This window comes from Ostrinia nubilalis, chromosome 8 (genome assembly GCF_963855985.1).
Source record: "Ostrinia nubilalis chromosome 8, ilOstNubi1.1, whole genome shotgun sequence".
NCBI lineage: Eukaryota > Metazoa > Arthropoda > Insecta > Lepidoptera > Crambidae > Ostrinia > Ostrinia nubilalis.
In genome coordinates this window covers 7,930,300-7,948,913 of record NC_087095.1, presented here as the reverse complement: position 1 = coordinate 7,948,913, position 18,614 = coordinate 7,930,300, and the positions used below count along the sequence as shown (strand labels likewise).

Here is an 18,614-nt window from a genome sequence, read left to right as displayed (position 1 = left end):
TCGCGGAATGAAAAGGTTCGTCAGTTTTCAAATTGATTCCTTCAACGAATCGCGAGCACATATTACCTTTTGAAACTATGTTACAGAATAATCTCGAGTTAGAGAAAATAATCTTTAACTGTTCGTCAGTAAAGTTCAAAATTATTCAGATCAAAGTTGTTTGACGATTTATCTTGTCAAGAAGATTATTATGATTGATAAACTAAAACCTTCTTGTTGGTTCAACCTGCCATTATTATTTCTATTAAATAAAAAAAACTATTGTCAATTGGTCAATGTCATTATTGCATTGCACTGATGGGATAGAAAAATAAACAAGCAAAACCTTATTCGTTAGCAAACGTCATATTTATTTAAATGTTAGCAGCACTGTTTCTTGCACTGTTATGTTGGCAGGTTTGACTCTTACAGTACCTAGTGCAAGCGAAAACCGACACTAAGGTGACGAACCTTTTCATTCCGCGACTGTACTTAAACCGAAATTTCGTAAAGCATTATTAAAATCTTGTAACCAAGAAGAAATAAATTGTATTTGTGAATGCATTTATAATGTTATTCATGGTAAAATACCCATTCCAGATAAAGAAAAACAAAAATTAAATAAATATAAAAACATTCTCAGAAAACTTATTTCTAGAGGAAAAAATAATTTAAGGAAGAAAATAATTATACAGAGAGGTGGTGCTTTCTTACCCATCATCATAGGATCTGTTTTAAGTGCATTATTTAATTCGATTGTCAAATAAAATACATGATGGAGAATGCCAAGAAAATGATATTAATTGAACCTGAAGCAATAGAAAAACTAAAAAATGATAACACAAACAGCAATGTTCATAACTTGTCCCGCTTGGATGAAGAAATGCATAAAGTTTTAAAAACAAAAACCGATGACCGAGAAAAGTGGTCTCTTTATTTACAAGCATTACAAAGATATTTGTATTTTATAAGTCAAGGTCGAAAACCTTTTGAAATACCCATACTATCTTTTGGTGAATCAGAAAATAATAAAAATGTGAGTAATCAAGATCAGGGTTCAGAAATTAAACAAGACACCTCGAAGACAGACGAAAACAGTGACATTATCAATGAAAATTACACTAAATCACAATTAATCCAACTTCTACCTAAAACGTATAAAGTAAAAGGCGAACTTTTACTAGATATTTTGATGAAAAATAAAGATAAAATTTACTGGAACCAAGGAGGTACTGTTTTTATCAATAAAAAGGAGATTTACAAAAGCAACATAGTAGACTTACTGAATAATGTTATTAGACCTCTGAAAAATAGCTCTCCTAATGGTTGGGCAGAGTTTGCTTCTGTTTTAAAAGAGTTAAGAATACCTTTGAGTTACATAGGTAACCCAAGAAGAGCGACCTTTATTAATGTTATGTCTAATACTCCCGACTTTGGAAAGAGATTTGAATCAAACGTAGAAAAAGAATCTGAATTTTCGACCCCCCATTCAAGTCCAATTATTAAAGAAAAAGTGAAAAAGAAGATAGACTGGCAGAAATGGACCCCTTATTAGAAAAACACAATATTTACTATGATGTATCTCATCCTGCTGGATATGGTAGTTTAAATAAATTAAAAAATGCAATGAAAAGTAAAATGACTGTTAAGGAAATAAAACAATGGTTGGAATCTCAGGAAACATACACCTTACATAAACCAGTACAACGTCGCTTTTCTAGGAACAAATATCCCAACTAATATTATAAATGCGAAAGTAACTCTGTCTGTCTGTCTGTCTGTCTGTCTGTCTGTTACGCTTTCCCGCTTAAACCTCGCAACCGATTTTGATGAAATTTGGCATAGAGATAGTTTGAGTCCCGGGAAAGAACATAGGATAGTTTTTATCCCGGTTTTTGAAACAGGGACGCGCGCGATAAAGTTTTTCTGTGACAGACAAAATTCCACGCGGGCGAAGCCGCGGGCGGAAAGCTAGTATCTATATATAATTTGTCGGCCGTTTGGTGTAGTGGTTCAGAACGGACTACTATGCCGAGAGGTCCCGGGTTCGATTCCCGGCCGGGCAGAAATTGAAATGATGAATTTTAATTTCTGTGACGGGTCTGGGTGTTACTATGTATAATATGTATGTATTTAAAAAAAAAAGTATATAAGTAGTATATCCGTTAAGCTAGCACCCATAACACAAGCATATTAATTGCTTACTTTGGGGCTAGATGGCGCTGTGTGAGATTGTCCAAAGATATTTATTTATTTATATCTTATCTAATTTAAACGAACTTTGGCAAGCTGATTTAAGTGATATGAGATCTTACAATGAATATAATGATGGTTATAAATACATTTTGTGTGTTATTGATGTATTCAGTAAATATGCATATGCAAGAGCTATGAAAAGAAAAAATTCCCATACGGTTAAACAATGTCTTGCTAGCATATTTGCGGAAGCGAAAGTTACTCCCACACATTTACAATCAGATAAAGGAACGGAGTTTATTGCAAAAGATGTTCAAATGTTCTTAAAATCACTGAACATTAATTATTATACTACTAATAACCCCGATATTAAAGCAAGTATAGTGGAAAGATTTCAAAGAACTTTAAAAATGAAAATGTGGCGTTACTTTACACATAACGACACTTTTCGTTATATTGACATATTGCAAGATTTGCTTTACTTTACACAGTTTTCATAGAAGCATAAAAATGAATCCTTGTGATGTAAATTCCAATAACATAATGACAGTTTGGTGTAATTTATATTCTGACAAAAAAGTTAACATACATCAAAATAAAACAAAATATAATCCGAAATTTTGTGTTGGTGATTACGTTAGAATTACAAAATATAAACATATTTTTCAAAAAGGCTATGAAACCAATTGGAGTGATGAAATATTTATTATAACATCAGTTATAGAAAGATCTCCATGTGTGGTATACACTTTGAAAGATCTACAAAATGAAGTTATTACCGGAACATTTTACGAAAAAGAATTACAAAAAGTTCAATATGATTCTAATATGAAACATAGAATAGATAAAATTGTGCGTTCTCGTTACTCTGGTCACAGAAAGGAATTGTTAGTCAAGTGGAAAGGTTATCCAAATAAATTTAATAGTTGGATTTTAGCATCTCACCTGGAAGAATCATGACTGGTGACAGTTTTTATTTAACCTTACCTAGTAACAGTTCTATGACATATTTTCCTGAAAATAAAACAGCAAGTTTTTGTACAAAGTTACCAAAATCAATTAAACTAGATGGAGAATGGTCAGTTGGACTTGTAGAATTTCAATATCCATGTACTATGTTTACTGTTCAAAACCAAGAAAACGTTATATTCATTACCAAAAGAATGAAAGTTCCAGGTGATGAAATGAATGAATCAATTGTAACATACAAAAGTCAAATACCACCATACAGTTATGATAATATCGATGATATTGTATCTACTGTTAATTCTAGAATGGAGAAAACACTTATAATTTCATCATGACTATACACCATTAGTTGAATATTAAATAAGTTGCAAAAAAAATTTAACCTCTAAGCAAGTAATTCCTTAGTAAAATTGTTAAAGTCTTTACCTGTTTGAGTAACATTTTCACCCGTCTTGACAAAATCCGCCATAACTGTTTTTTTTAGTGTTTCCTATTGTAAATTTTAAATCTACTGTACATTGATCTCGGAGCCATCTACTTAGTAAATTCAAATCTAACTAGAGTGATTCAAAGTCAGCACCTGACAATAATAATCTTAAAGCGGGCAATCACTACCAGTGGGCAATCACTCTCTGGTTTACCCTATTATACTTATAAAGTGTTTTTTGTGCTATTCAAAATAACACTAAACAAGTTTCCACATTGTGCAAAGTAAAACCTAGTACCTTTTTTAGGAGTCACGGATTTTTCTTGGGCAATGAATTTAAATTTTGGCGCTATTTTACGTTTCGTTCCACTTAATTTGTAAAATTCTCCCTTGTCGATTTGCAAATTACGATGTTTAAAAATGTATGCCCTTGCTTCCTATTTTTTTTTTAGGAAATAGTGATGTAAATGTACAAAACAAAAATATCGATAAACACTAATTTTTCGATGAGTAAAATTTTGATCGGCAAATCAAATCATAATCGGCAATATGATTCTGTTCTGTCAATATTATGATAAAGTGACTTAATTAATGGTCCTTAGAGATGATTTTAAATCCTATTTTTAACAGAATCAGAATAAACATAATTGAGTATTGAGTATTGAATTTTATAACAGAATGAAAATGTTTGATGCTATCAAAGCCAAAATTTTCAACATTTATTATACCTTAGATACTACTCACATTTAGAGATGGGTAGTGGGTAAAAACCCATTTCACCAGATTGGGTTAAAACTGGGTGATTTGGGTAAAAACCCGGTTTTTACCCATTATCACCCATTCTGGTGGGTGAAAACAAAAATAGCGTTTTTTTAAAGTGAGAAGTGGTATTTGTTGCTAAGGGGGCGTTCTAGTGTTACGTAATGCAATCTGGGGGGAGAGGAGGTCTTGAAAAACGTTACAATGCGTTACAGTGGCGAAAGGGCGGTTCGATTTCAAGTTTTTAAGCAGAAGTACTTTGTAGTTGGTGTTGTTATTTGTAACTTTATACCGTAATGTCATCAAAGAAAGAGTTTGGCATCTTTAGCATTCCCCCCCCCCCCCCCCCCTCCATGTCCTTGCCATGATCACAAATTATTGTGTTCCTACTAAATTTCTTCTAAATCGGTTCAACGATTCTTGAAATAACACCATTTTATAAAATAATTGGTCACATCATCATAACGTGATCAATTTTACGATTTGGCCACGATATAAATGCATATTAGTGTTAAATTTGGGGATCCTTCCGTTTGGCCAAATTACTTTTCGCCAAATTTCACTTCGCAAACAACTTATCGCCAAAGTTTCATTTCCCAAATAAACTTTTAGCAACTGTACTTTTCGCAACTAATTCATTTGGTCAAATTAACATTTGGCCAAATTTTACTTGGCAAATGTTTATATAGCAAATGTTTTATTTTGCCAAATATTATATCCCAAATAATTTGCTTGGTCAAATTGACACTTCACATACTTACGAGTACCCACCGTTACCCACAAATCAAAGCATAAGGCACATGGTCATGGTTTTCACAATAATTTTATGTAAAACAGAGAGATTGCAGAAAATAGTATGGTTGCAAAAAGTAGGTATTGTAGAAAATAGTAGGTTAGGTTAGGTTAGAACAGTGACCCTTAATGCGCGAAGGCGAGCGAAGCGTGCCGCGGCAGCGGCCGCCGAGCGCTAGAATCATCTCTATTGTTAATGAATCATTTGGAAATTTCGATAAAAAGAATGAAATATGAAAATTTATTTAGAAAAAAAATTATATTAACTACCCACTAAACAAAATAATAACCACAAGCTAATTTGTATTCCATTCTATGCACCAATCAAATTGTTTTGTAAATAGTTTATCGTGAAATATTTTTGCCAAATGAAACATTTGGCAAAACATACTTTGCCAAACAATAATTTGCTAAACAATAACATGCCAAAAACGACATTTGCGAATTAAAAGTTTGCAATAAGTTGTTTTGCCAAATGAGAATTTGCCAAATGAAAATTTGCGAAACGTTGTTTGCGATGTGATAATTTGGGAAACGTTTTTTGGCCAAACATTAGTAATCCTTAAATTTGACTTATAACTTATTAATCAATAAACTTAAATGAGAAAAATTCAATAAAAATAAAGAAAAGATACCAATTGAAATAATTATAAAGTTATTTGTTTTCACCCGGTGTAAACACCCACGGGTGGAATGAAACGGGTTTTTATTGGGTTTTTACCCTCATGTGGGTTTTTACCCGGGTGGAAACCCATCTCTACTCACATTGCTTTATTATTAAATCAAGTTCAATAATAGTATTTCATTTTAGATGGCGTCGGATCGAAGCATTAAAATATGCTTCAAACAAATCATAATATTCAACGATTAAGAACCCAATAAGCTTACCACGTGATAATATTGAAAAAAAACATACATTAAAATAAAGTCATCAAATTGTTAGGAGGAATTTTTGTTAGCGTCCCTCCCCTCCCTACTATTAATTTATCACTCACTCACTCACTCACTCAGAATGTCAACGACCAGCGTTCTGCGTTCGTCTGTTGGCCATTCGTTCCATCATCATTCGCTCATTCGTCTTCGATTTTTGCTGAAGTTTATTTTCCCTGCTCTTGTTTTTTGGTACTAATTTATAAGTAAACAAAGAAAACGTAAGGAAATCATTGTTATTTTGTGTCAGGGATATGCCTCCAGTAAAGGATGAGTCGATAAGGGAAGGTAATTGCCTGGAAATCATCAATATTTCCGAGAAAAGCCCAGGAAAGAGTGGTGCTCTCGTCGATGTAAGAGCGTGTAATAAACCTTCGGCTAAGGTAAGAAACATTTTGCATCACATTTATAAAACTTTCTAATCTATTTTAGTTTTATGACACGTATCAATTTAATTCTGTTCTATTATTTATCTTTCCAAAATCCGATCGGACCTATTCTAATTAATCTTCATTTGTTTTTATTTGCACGGTTTCTTATAACTGTCGGTTGATGTTATTGGTTGTATTAGCTTATCGTCGATATGAGTAAAACCCAAAAATCTATTAAATTATAATTTTCACTATTCCCTGATTTTAGGCACACCATTATTTTTTATGATATTCATTCAATAAATGCATTTTATTACCAATTTAAAATTAAACTTACATTTAATAATATTCAAATGGAGATTTTAAAATAATATCATCGTTAAATTATCAACACCATGCAGGGGAATAAAAAAATTGAGTTGTATCAAATAAACATACACAAAAATATTATTTTGATGTAAAATTAATGCTGTGACACAAAATAGTAATCATGTTTTTACGACTAATAAGTAATGACTGCGATGACACTGAAAACAACAGCTAATCTCTTGCATTTGGGCCATTGGTGACCCATTTAGTGATAAATTTATTTAATTAATTTAGGTAGGTCATGTAACAATATTGACGAACCATGCTCTCGTCCTAAAATGTTTCTGAACACACTTAAATCCGCTGAAAGTCTTACTAAGGTCTTACTAAATCTGAATTTTTATAATAATATTTACTTAGACAAAAATAATTCTTATTCTTTGTTTAAATTGGTAGCTATTATTCCTTTTACGTCCCAAAAATCTCAATTCTGCGGGAGCACAACTGTGAACCGAAATAATAATATTAAAATTGTGTTGTATTGTTCTAGTTCATATCTTTAACAAGCCTTTTTTTAATAAGAGAGTTTTTTATCATTCTCAATGTTTAATCATTATTTTGTAAATAGATTACAGAATGCCCTTAAAAACTAAATGAAAGGCAGTGATACTAATTAATAACACTGAATACTAAGTATTTCTCATTCTATAGCTTTTAATCAAACTCTATACCTAATTTTTTATTTAATATGCAAATATTTAAATAAAAAAGTTATAAATTAGTACCTAACTCTGGTATGCAGTTAGTTTCTAAAAGAATCTTTATTTTGTGGCCAACTGACACAGGAAAATGCTTTAGCCATCATAATTTACAAATAGAAAGTAAATTGCTATTACAAAGCGTGTTTACTAATGGAGGGTACAGAGTACCAACTGCAGGAAGTCAGTGTAGGACAGGCCCCTAGAGACAGTACAGTGAAATAATTTAACTCTGTAACTGGGCACGAAGTTGTTCAAGGCAGTTGTACTACGTTTTAGTTACCTCCAGATCCCACATCAACAGTGCCTCTACCATGAGTTTACCTACCGAGCATCTCGCTATCGAGGGCGTAAAAAAATGTATGGCAAATTGTACAGCGCCTCTAGCGGTTAGTAGCTGAACCACAGCAAAACTAAAAACACTACCATGAGTTCATCTCAAATCGTTAGGTAAAAAACCTATCTAAATGAATACGATAGCGACTAAAGTTTTTATCAAGTTTCATACAAATAACTTACCATGAGTTGCAATTTTCAAAGATGTCATCGAAAAATACCTTAGCTGTCACAGTAACGTAACTCACTGGCTTATTGACGTGTGAAAAGCAAAATAAAATTGTGGTTTTAGGTCATTTTAGGTGTTTTCTTTATTAAATTATGTCGGAAAGAAGTTTATTACGATGGAACATGTTATCAGCATGTGGGCAGTAGGCATGGAAATGATTGCTATTTTTCATTCATTTTCATTCTATGAAATGATGATTTTTTTTCATATGATTTCACATGCGAAATTTCACAGGCAATGATTTTTATTCGCAGTGTTTTAATGTAGCTCTTTCATATAATGTGCTACTTTTAATGAAGTATGAATTATGATGAAGGATTGCTAATTAGCTAAAATATGAAATGTAACAATATCTGTTTCATTTATGTCGCACAACAAAAAACAAACAGTTTCACAGCACATTGATAACCGCGCGACTAATGAAAATCATTCATTTCATCTGCCTGCTATCTAATGAAATCACACGAATCATGACAAGGAAATCTAAACCTTACACCTTTGAGTTTAAAGTTCATATTTAAAATGCCCAGATTCGTCCGTCATCACATCTCTTGTCCTTTTCTAACACGCACATGATCAAATCATTCCTTCTTACTCGCTCGGTCGCTTCGCAGAGCTGCGCTCACGAACTTTGCTCGAATGAATGAATGAAATTCATGTGATTCGTGATTTCGTTGACTGTGAAATTATAGCAGTCTATGTGAAGTAAAATAGCAGGTGTGATTAATGAAATTCATTTCATATGATTTTTCACCTGCTATTCATGAAATGTTCCATGCCTAGTGGGCAGACCTCCCACTAGGTGGACCAACGATCTGGTGAAGGTCGCGGGAAGAACCTGGATGCGGGCACATTGTGGAGATCCTTGGGGGAGGGAGAGGATGCTGCGTTTCCCAGAGATATGCGAGGGAATTGTGTCGTGCGAAGATGTCTAGCTGTGCTGTGAAAATGTGTGCGGGTTTCCACCAAAGCTGTGCGAGGAAAATGTATCGTACGAGGATGTGTAGCAGAGATTTGAAAATGCTCATTAGTGTTGTACAGCCTGAGCCTTTTCTACCAGAGATGTGCTGACCGAGGCGAGGTAAATGAAGCGATTCTATTGGTTCTTTACAAACACATCCTTCGCTACGCATCCTCGCACATCTCTGGTGGAAACGCAGCCTTACGAGATCATGATAGAAAGCTAATCCGACAATGAATATGTATTTTCATAAGTTGAAATTTACTTTTGTTTTTAATCAGTCTCTGTATTATGTACCTACCTATTAGGTTTTGTGAAATAAATAGTAAATAAAAATTAATCATTTTATTTTCAACTAGCTTTTGCCCGCGGCTTCGTCCGCGTGAAATTTAGTTTGTCACAGATCGTCATAATTATAGGCTATATGTTAATCTGGGTTATAAACAATAATACTGTAAAGTTTCATCAAAATCCGTTCAGTAGTTTTTGCGTGAAAGAGTAACAAACATCCAGACATCCAAACTTTCGCATTTTTAATATTAAGTAGGATATTAGTAGGATAATTATGTATTTACTTAATTATTATTACTGACGAGATTGCTACCATGTATGTTTAGTGACCATGAAAGATTAAAACAATATAATGTATTTAATTAATTATAATATCTTAAGTTTTACAATAATAAGGTAGGTATATCCATCCAGTTACCCTAGGTCTTTATTATGGATTTAATTCACTCTGCTCTAAATCCTTTGGCTTCAGGGTAGAACCTGGACCGCCACCAGTCCAGTGTTCCCTTGGCAGCTCTGTGTATGCGAGTTGCCTTCTTCTTGATGTTTAAAGTCACTCCACACCTTAACAAATAAAAATTACAAATAATAATGGCGAAATAAGATAAAAGCAATCAAAATGAATAAAGTAGAAGGTATTTATACACACTTTTCTCAATTTGTCAGTAGTTTTCGTGTCGCCAGTGGCATCAGCATTTCACGTTCGCGTGTCCGTTAGTTCCACCCACTGTTGACTATTGTTGGCTCTTTCTTGGGGCCCTTCAGTGGGCTTACTCAGATCGCCATATCTATAGAAAAACAACTTTATTGTATCTAGAAAATATAAATCTAGCACTCATATTACTGAATTTTAGCTAGGCAGGTGGAAGTTATGCTGGAAAGGTTGATTTCTCCAAAAAAAACAGCTCAAAATTATTCGTTTAATTTCGAAATTCCTCCACTACATAGTATGTTTATTTTTACTTAACTTACCTTTCCATAAATTCTACAATCGGTTTAAACGGATAGTCGCAGGTTCTCATTTTCCTATCGTGGTTAAAATCCAATTTTTTGTGGAAAATTATTCATCAATAATCCTTCAACAAAACATGTTTTGTTATCTGTTGTCATGACAACAGCTGCGTCAAAGTCGCAATGACAAGAAATAAACAATACAAATTTAAAATCATCATGTTAATTCAGCTTTAAGCACTGTTCTAGGACACTTAAATTTTGCAGTGTTATTTTTGACATTTTTGTTATTTCCTACTCTATCTTTTCTATATAGTTAGAAAGGAGCGGCATTCGTTCTTTCATTCATCCATTCATAGAGTGTGAAGTTGGATACGTTAACATGTTCACCAACATAACATCACAAAACCATCGAATTATCGCTGGCGAGTAAAGTATACGGTAATTGAACTCATGGTATGATTTTAATGCAAACTTCATCGATCCACGTTTAAACTCTATCGACTGTAGTATACGAATACAAGTTTTCGATGGCAACTCATGGTAGAGGCACAGTTCATCATGGTATTTACTCTAAACGTTTACAACCTAGGTAAATACAGCTCTTTTAAAAGACTGTTTTGGTAAAAAAATCTATTGGAATTTGGCAGGCAGATCCCATTTGTGACAAAGCATTCATTTCGTTATACAAACTGATAATACACTCATTATCTCCTGGATTTTTCCACTATCCCTTTTGAAGGAGGGCTTTTGTTTCGCTTATCTACGAAATGTAGGTAGATAGGTACAATGCGCGCGCGAGTGTAGGGTGCACTATGAGAATACCGTATGATAACGTGGTATTTTACGTTGAATAAAAGCACCAGGATTAACTAACAGTTATGCCGGAAATTCTAGGAGTTATGAAAATGGTATTTTTATGTGCTGGTGGCGTGGTCCTTTCAAAATTTGCTCTGCCATTCTGGATCGCTGTAACGCACGCACGCACCGAATAAATTGCGGTACTAAATAAAGTAATATTCGATCTGAAAAATGTGTAATATCTTCCTCAGTTCAGAATTGAATTGCTGGACAGAAGCTGGTGACCTGATATGATTTTAATTTTTATAGGTACAAGAGAGGAATTAAGTTAAATCGCCTTACGTAGCATGGTAGAGCCAAGCTCAACAAGTAAATATGCTTTGCCTCAAACTCAATGATATTATATAAAAACAAAAGCAGATATATGTTATAAGCGCTCGCGCTGTGAATACTCAAATACGTCCCAATGAAGAATGTTCACTAATTTTGTTTTTTAGCTTTCTGTATTCACTGTTAAAAATAAAAAATACACGTGAAAGAATTATTTCGATACGTCTATTAGTTTCCAAGATATTGAATTTTAAAAGTGCGGGCGGCGGCCGGCCCGCCATTTTATGCGCGTGACGTCATATTACAACGACTGGCTCATATTTGTATGGGTGGAATCTTGCAAACTGAATTAAGACCCACTTCCAGGCAACCGATTAAGCTGAAATTTCGCAAACACATGTGATTTGGATGACCATGCAATATTATGATGACATGGAGCTGATCTGATGATGGAGCTGGAAGGTGGCCATAGGAACTCTATAATAAAACGACTTAAATGCATCGAGTTTGGGCTCGTTCGTTTTGTATTGATGAGTATTTTAATTCTATATAGTAATCGGGGTCTAATGATGGAGCTGGAAGGTAATTCGCAATAAAACGACACAATCGCATCAAGTTTGGATTTGGTTCAATTTTAATTTCTGTGATGGGTCTGGGTGTTAATATGTATAATAAGTTTGTATTTACAAAAAAAAATTATTTAAGTATGTTTATATCCGTTTTCTAGTCAGCGGACGCTGTGAATGTACGTCACACGGGGTCACGTGACCGTCGGCGGGACTCAATATTTAAGCGAACTTTGAATGCCTATAAAATCATAACTACTGGGTATTTTTGAATGAAATAAAAACTAATGTATTTGTAAATGTAAAAGCTTAACTGTAACATAGGTTTCAAGTGATTTTGCATACCTAGTAACATTCTCAATTGGGACGTCTTGTGTTTAGTCTTCGTGTGGCCTGCGTCGTGCGCAATCGCGTGTACCACACCGTAAGTTCCTGTGTTCTTACCAAAATAAATAAAAAATGCCATCGTGTGTGTTTCGAAAGTGTACCAATTATGACTCTAAAGTAAACAAAATACAAGGGATCTCTTACCACATGTGATTATGCAAAATTATTTAGTATTTATATTTTCAATTATTTATGCAAACAATCAAGACGCCATGCGCCATGTTCAAGTTAAGAAAGAGAAAGCGATCTTGTTTTGACGTTAGAGCGATAAGGATGCGTGCGCTGCGGACATAGATTAGTTAGTGCAGAATCGTTAAAACTATAGCTATCTCTTTCATTTGCGTGCTATTTCGTATCTTTTGTTTCACTTATCAGTTACATTTGTCAATGTGTGCAATTTGGAATAGCTCGGCACGGATTAAAATCGTAATTTCTATGAACGTAACATATCTATAGTTCTTTAATATCATTGCTCAAACTTTTATTTTTCGCTCTTTATATTTATCTGTGACTTCCTGTAATACAACTCCGTTTATAATAATAATTTATATTTGTCGATCGTTTACATTTTAATTTCTCAAAAAATAAATCGACGAATAAGCTCTACATTGAAATTGCATTCACAGAAATAAAGTTTTACAATCAAATGTTGTAAAATTTTACCAGAGTAGGTATTAAAATACATCAGTGCCTCTACCATGAGTTTACCTACCGAGCATCTCGCTATCGAGGGCGTAAAAAAATGTATGGCAAATTGTACAGCGCCTCTAGCGGTTAGTAGCCGAACCACAGCAAAACTAAAAACACTACCATGAGTTCATCTCAAATCGTTAGGTAAAAAACCTATCTAATTGAATACGATAGCGACTAAAGTTTTTATTAAGTTTCATACAAATAACTTACCATGAGTTGCAATTTTCAAAGATGTCATCGAAAAATACCTTAGCTGTCACAGTAACGTAACTCACTGGCTTATTGACATGTGAAAAGCAAAATAAAATTGTGGTTTTAGGTCATTTTAGGTGTTTTCTTTATTAAATTATGTCGGAAAGAAGTTTATTACGATGGAACATGTTATCAGCATGTGGGCAGACCTCCCACTAGGTGGACCGACGATCTGGTGAAGGTCGCGGGAAGAACCTGGATGCGGGCACATTGTGGAGATCCTTGGGGGAGGGACAGGATGCTGCGTTTCCTAGAGATATGCGAGGGAATTGTGTCGTGCGAAGATGTCTAGCTGTGCTGTGAAAATGTGCGCGGGTTTCCACCAAAGCTGTGCGAGGAAAATGTATCGTACGAGGATGTGTAGCAGAGATTTGAAAATGCTCATTAGTGTTGTACAGCCTGAGCCTTTTCTACCAGAGATGTGCTGACCGAGGCGAGGTAAATGAAGCGATTCTATTGGTTCTTTACAAACACATCCTTCGCTACGCATTCTCGCACATCTCTGGTGAAAACGCAACCTTACGAGATCATGATAGAAAGCTAATCCGACAATGAATATGTATTTTCATAAGTTGAAATTTACTTTTGTTTTTAATCAGTCTGTGTATTATGTATTAGGTTTTGTGAAATAAATAGTCAATAAAAATTAATCATTTTATTTTCAACTAGCTTTTGCCCGCGGCTTTGTCCGCGTGAAATTTAGTTTGTCACAGATCGTCATAATTATAGCCTATATGTTAATCTGGGTTATAAACAATAATACTGTAAAGTTTCATCAAAATCCGTTCAGTACTTTTTGCGTGAAAGAGTAACAAACATCTAGACATAATGACATCCAAACTTTCGTATTTTTAATATTTAGTAGGATATTAGTAGGATATGTATTTACTTAATTATTATTACTGACGAGATTGCTACCATGTAGGTATGTTTAGTGACCATGAAAGATTAAAACAATATAATGTATTTAATTAGTTATATCTTTTACAATAATAAGGTAGGTATATCCATCCAGTTACCCTAGGTCTTTATTATGGATTTAATTTACAAGTAGTTATTTACAAGCACTCTGCTCTAAATCCTTTGGCTTCAGGGAAGAACCTGGACCGCCACCAGTCCAGTGTTCCCTTGGCAGCTCTGTGTATGCGAGGTGCCTTCTTCTTGCTGTTTAAAGTCACTCCACACCTTAACAAATAAACATTACAAATAATAATGACGAAATAAGATAAAAGCAATCAAAATGAATAAAGTAGTAGGTATTTATACACACTTTTCTCAATTTCTCAGTAGTTTTCGTGTCGCCGGTGGCATCAGCATTTCACGTTCGCGTATCCGTTAGTTCCACCCACCGTTGACTATTGTTGGCTCTTTCTTGGGGTCCTTCAGTGGGCATACTCAGATCGCCATATCTAAAGAAAAACAACTTTATTGTATCTAGAAAATATAAATCTAGCACTCATATTACTGAATTTTAGCTAGGCACGTGGAAGTTATGCTGGAAAGGTTGTATTTATCCAAAAAAACCAGCTCAAAATTATTCGTTTAATACATTGTTTAATATCGAAATTCCTCCACCACATAGTATGTTTATTTTTACTTAACTTACCTTTCCATAAATTCTACAATCGGTTTAAACGGATAGGCGCAGGTTCTCATTTTCCTATCGTGGTTAAAATCCAATTTTTTGTGGAAAATTATTCATCAATAATCCTTCAACAAAACATGTTTTGTTATCTGTTGTCATGACAACAGCTGCGTCAAAGTCGCAATGACAAGAAATAAACAATACAAATTTAAAATCATCATGTTAATTCAGCTTTAAGCACTGTTCTAGGACACTTAAATTTTGCAGTGTTATTTTTGATATTTTTGTTATTTCCTACTCTATCTTTTCTATATAGTTAGAAAGGAGCGGCATTCGTTCTTTCATTCATCCATTCATAGCGTGTGAAGTTGGATACGTTAACATGTTCACCAACATGACATCACAAAACCATCGAATTATCGCTGGCGAGTAAAGTATACGGTAATTGAACTCATGGTATGATTTTAATGCAAACTTCATCGATCCACGTTTAAACTCTATCGACTGTAGTATACGAATACAAGTTTTCGATGGCAACTCATGGTAGAGGCACAGAAATGAAAGGTTAATCTGCTGGCTCGTTTTATACCTCATGTTAATGTTATGACCTAGTATTTTCCATTACATCGCTAATGCGCTAGACCCACTTACATTAACGCTGAAGTCTAATGAAAAATAACGGGACTACTATTATTAAGCTCCCAGAATGCTTTATTATAAATTCCAGCCGGTCAATCATCACTCCATCAGTGTCATTAGTTCGAGTCTTGGAATATTGTAACGTTAAAAACATAATTACTATTTTAATAACAGAAAATTGGTCCAAAACGCTCGGCATTCATAATTTGGCAAATCATGGTCAAGTAAATGATGTTGTCGTTAAACCGCCAGGTGTTACGTCACCGCATATATTAAATGTTTGCGTTACATTTTAATCTGCGAACCATGACATAAGTGCTAGTTGTAGACGGTAGTGTCTTCTTTTTTTCTGCAACGCTTTGCTGATCATCATGTAATGCTGTCTTTGAAGTCGAACAGGGAAAGTGTTACATTGCTAAATTTTGAAGCATGTTAGATTGTTTACTTTTATTTTATTTGATATCGATGTGCGTTCAGGCGAATATGCTTTAATACTTCATCACCTAGGTAATATGGGTACATTTTGGATATCGTTTACTATGCATTTTATATCTCTACATTACTTCTATTGTCATTATTTAAACACATGTCATTACTTTTGGGTGTCTGATCTTATGTAATGTTATTACATCATATTAATATACTGTAACAAGTGTTTGATCGGCACATAATAGTCAATGAATTTAAATTTCTCTCAGCATCATCGGCGGCAACGACTTTGTAACAAGTATCTTTTCACTTTTTTTTCGCCCGCGCCTGGGACACGCGCCTTGCCGCTCTGAGAGTGAGCTCTGTCATCAACGCACACTGTTCAAAACCCGGCACGAGTGTAGTCGCCAGTGTTACATTTTCGTTTTTTATTTCTTTTGCACTTATTTTATGTTACATTTTAATGCATCCTTTTTATTTCTTTGCAACTTTCAGTGTTAAGTTACTGTGCGTGATGTTGTGGGCAGCTGATGTTTATGTTATTTGTGTACATGGTTATTAGTAAAATGCACAAAAATATATAGTTTGGAAGCCTCTAAGTAGTGCATGCCTTGAATATTCGCACTCGAGTAGACCGAAGACTACAATGACTAATTCACAGGTAGGTACTTCATTTTATTTTTTATTTGCACTAACATTAATTTAAGTATTTAGTTATAATGTTGTTTAATGTTTAACAAGACAATATTTTTGCTCTATATTAGTACAAAATAAGTTACAAAATACATACGAATGAATTCTTTGTAACTGAAACAAAGTATTACAATGTTAAAAGTGGAGCACGTAAATTAACACAAGGCGTAATGTCCATTACGTAAATGGTAATTAAATCCAATTCTCTTAGTTCTTCTCATAGACGTCTTTATTATTCAGAGTTTGAACCTTTCTTGGGTCATATTTCAATTAACTTTGTATTTTATTAACGTCCTTAATTAACCAACTAAAAAGTAACCAAACGAACTGTATTAAACGATAATTATTCAGTCTTAAATAAATGTAGTTTAAATACTTATAAAATACAAAGTAACATTCAAAATTAAAGTAAACTTTCTATTGAATAACCATTATGTATTTTATTGCCATTTAGTTAAGTGGTAGCCGGTTCATTAATTATTTATTATGTATAATATGTACGCGCTTCTTATGTTTATTATTTATTCATAAAGTTTTTTTGTATCAATACTGGAGAAACTTGAGATAAAGTGAAATTATTATGATCATGATTTGTCACGCTTATCGCAGTTATTTTGGCTTTTGGTAAAAGCCGCGTTACGTTTTAAACTGTTAAAAATACACGCGAATTGAAAGTATGTAACACAATTCTGGCATACATTACAACTTTATAAGGAACGTGTGTTTTAACTTTTAATGATAAACAGTCGAAGTTATTTGCTTAATTATCTTTTCCGGTTTTACAAAATTACGGTTCTGTATTGGTTATTATTACGATTAAGTACGATTTCCGATCAATCCTTTACAAATAACGATGTGCATGTTTAGATGTAATATTTTTTTACTAAATGAAGTTATCATTTTAGTTTTTTCTTTCAAGAATTAATAAGTGTAAATGTATTTTCATACAAGAGCGTTGTAAAAACTAGATCGAATTATGCAGTGTTTATACATTTCGTTTTCAATAGAATTTGTGACCATTTGTTTTGGATTAGCAATTAATAATTCATATTTGTTCTGTTGCGTGCAATTATAAAAACATTCGCACTTCCAGAATAATAGTAAATAACGTTCATTTTTATTGTATTTTATTTAGTATTGTTGTATTATAAAAATGCATTCTAATAATTATATGAAACGTCTCAATATAATCACCATTTAATTTTGTTATTGTTACTAATAAAATATTTAAAAAAACCAATTAGAGATAACCTTTTGTTTTCGACTTAATTGGTTACCTAAAATAGTAAATCACGAATCGGTTATTCATTGCATAATCGATTTACAATCCTGTTCCGAGTCGTTAGGGTAAATGTGCGCAAAGATCTACTTTTAAAACGATCAATCAGTGAACCATCTAAATCGGTAATGTTACCGAAAAAGGCCAGTGCGTTTACATTTTATTTTACCGTTTCATTTCCGAGAAAGAACGTAGAATGTATGCAGGGGCAAATCTTAAATAGACTTCTTGTAACTCAGGATGTAGAAAAGAAAGTTAGATTTTTTATATCGGTATAAAAAGTTTCAAATAACCCGTAAATTACTGATATTCAAAGAAATTTTGTATATTTTTTTTAATAACGAGTAAGACTGCTATTCGAAGAATCCTTGTTGATGTTAAAAATCTTTCAGGTATGGTTCCGAGGAGTGAGAAGCTCCAAATTCCGCCATGTTTACGGGGTGTCGTTCAAAAGGGAGCGTTGCTATGACAACATAAAGATCACCAGGAATGCGCACGACTCCAACTTTTGCGCGGTGAACCCCAAGTTTGTGGCCATCGTCACAGAGGTCGCTGGTGGAGGTGCCTTCCTCGTGCTGCCTTTGGATCACGTAAGTTTATTTTGGTACTACAAGAAAGCTTCGCACATTAAAAGATGATTTTCTTGAAAAGTCGTGCCTCAAGTAAGAGCTCTTTCCCACCGAGACATCCAGTTTATTGCAG

At 33.7% G+C, this 18,614-nt stretch overlaps 1 protein-coding gene and 2 long non-coding RNA genes across 3 annotated transcripts in view; 1 reads left to right on the top strand and 2 right to left on the bottom strand.

Annotated features, from left to right (window-relative positions):
• The first annotated feature begins 6,165 nt into the window (after window positions 1–6,165).
• LOC135073856 (coronin-2B-like) overlaps window positions 6,166–18,614 on the top strand; it is a 65,175-nt gene continuing 52,726 nt past the window's right edge. The window contains exons 1-2 of the mRNA XM_063968079.1: window positions 6,166–6,435; window positions 18,305–18,502. Coding sequence (XP_063824149.1) covers window positions 6,307–6,435; window positions 18,305–18,502 — 327 coding nt within the window. The 5' untranslated portion in view covers window positions 6,166–6,306. The remainder of the gene's footprint in view (window positions 6,436–18,304; window positions 18,503–18,614) is intronic.
• Window positions 9,764–11,445, bottom strand: LOC135074164 (uncharacterized). Its single transcript, XR_010257763.1, has 3 exons — window positions 10,280–11,445; window positions 9,957–10,095; window positions 9,764–9,871 (listed from the first exon to the last, which is right to left on the bottom strand). It is a non-coding gene; the product is annotated as an uncharacterized LOC135074164 (long non-coding RNA).
• LOC135073858 (uncharacterized) lies at window positions 14,255–16,429 on the bottom strand. Its single transcript, XR_010257715.1, has 3 exons — window positions 14,894–16,429; window positions 14,558–14,696; window positions 14,255–14,472 (listed from the first exon to the last, which is right to left on the bottom strand). It is a non-coding gene; the product is annotated as an uncharacterized LOC135073858 (long non-coding RNA).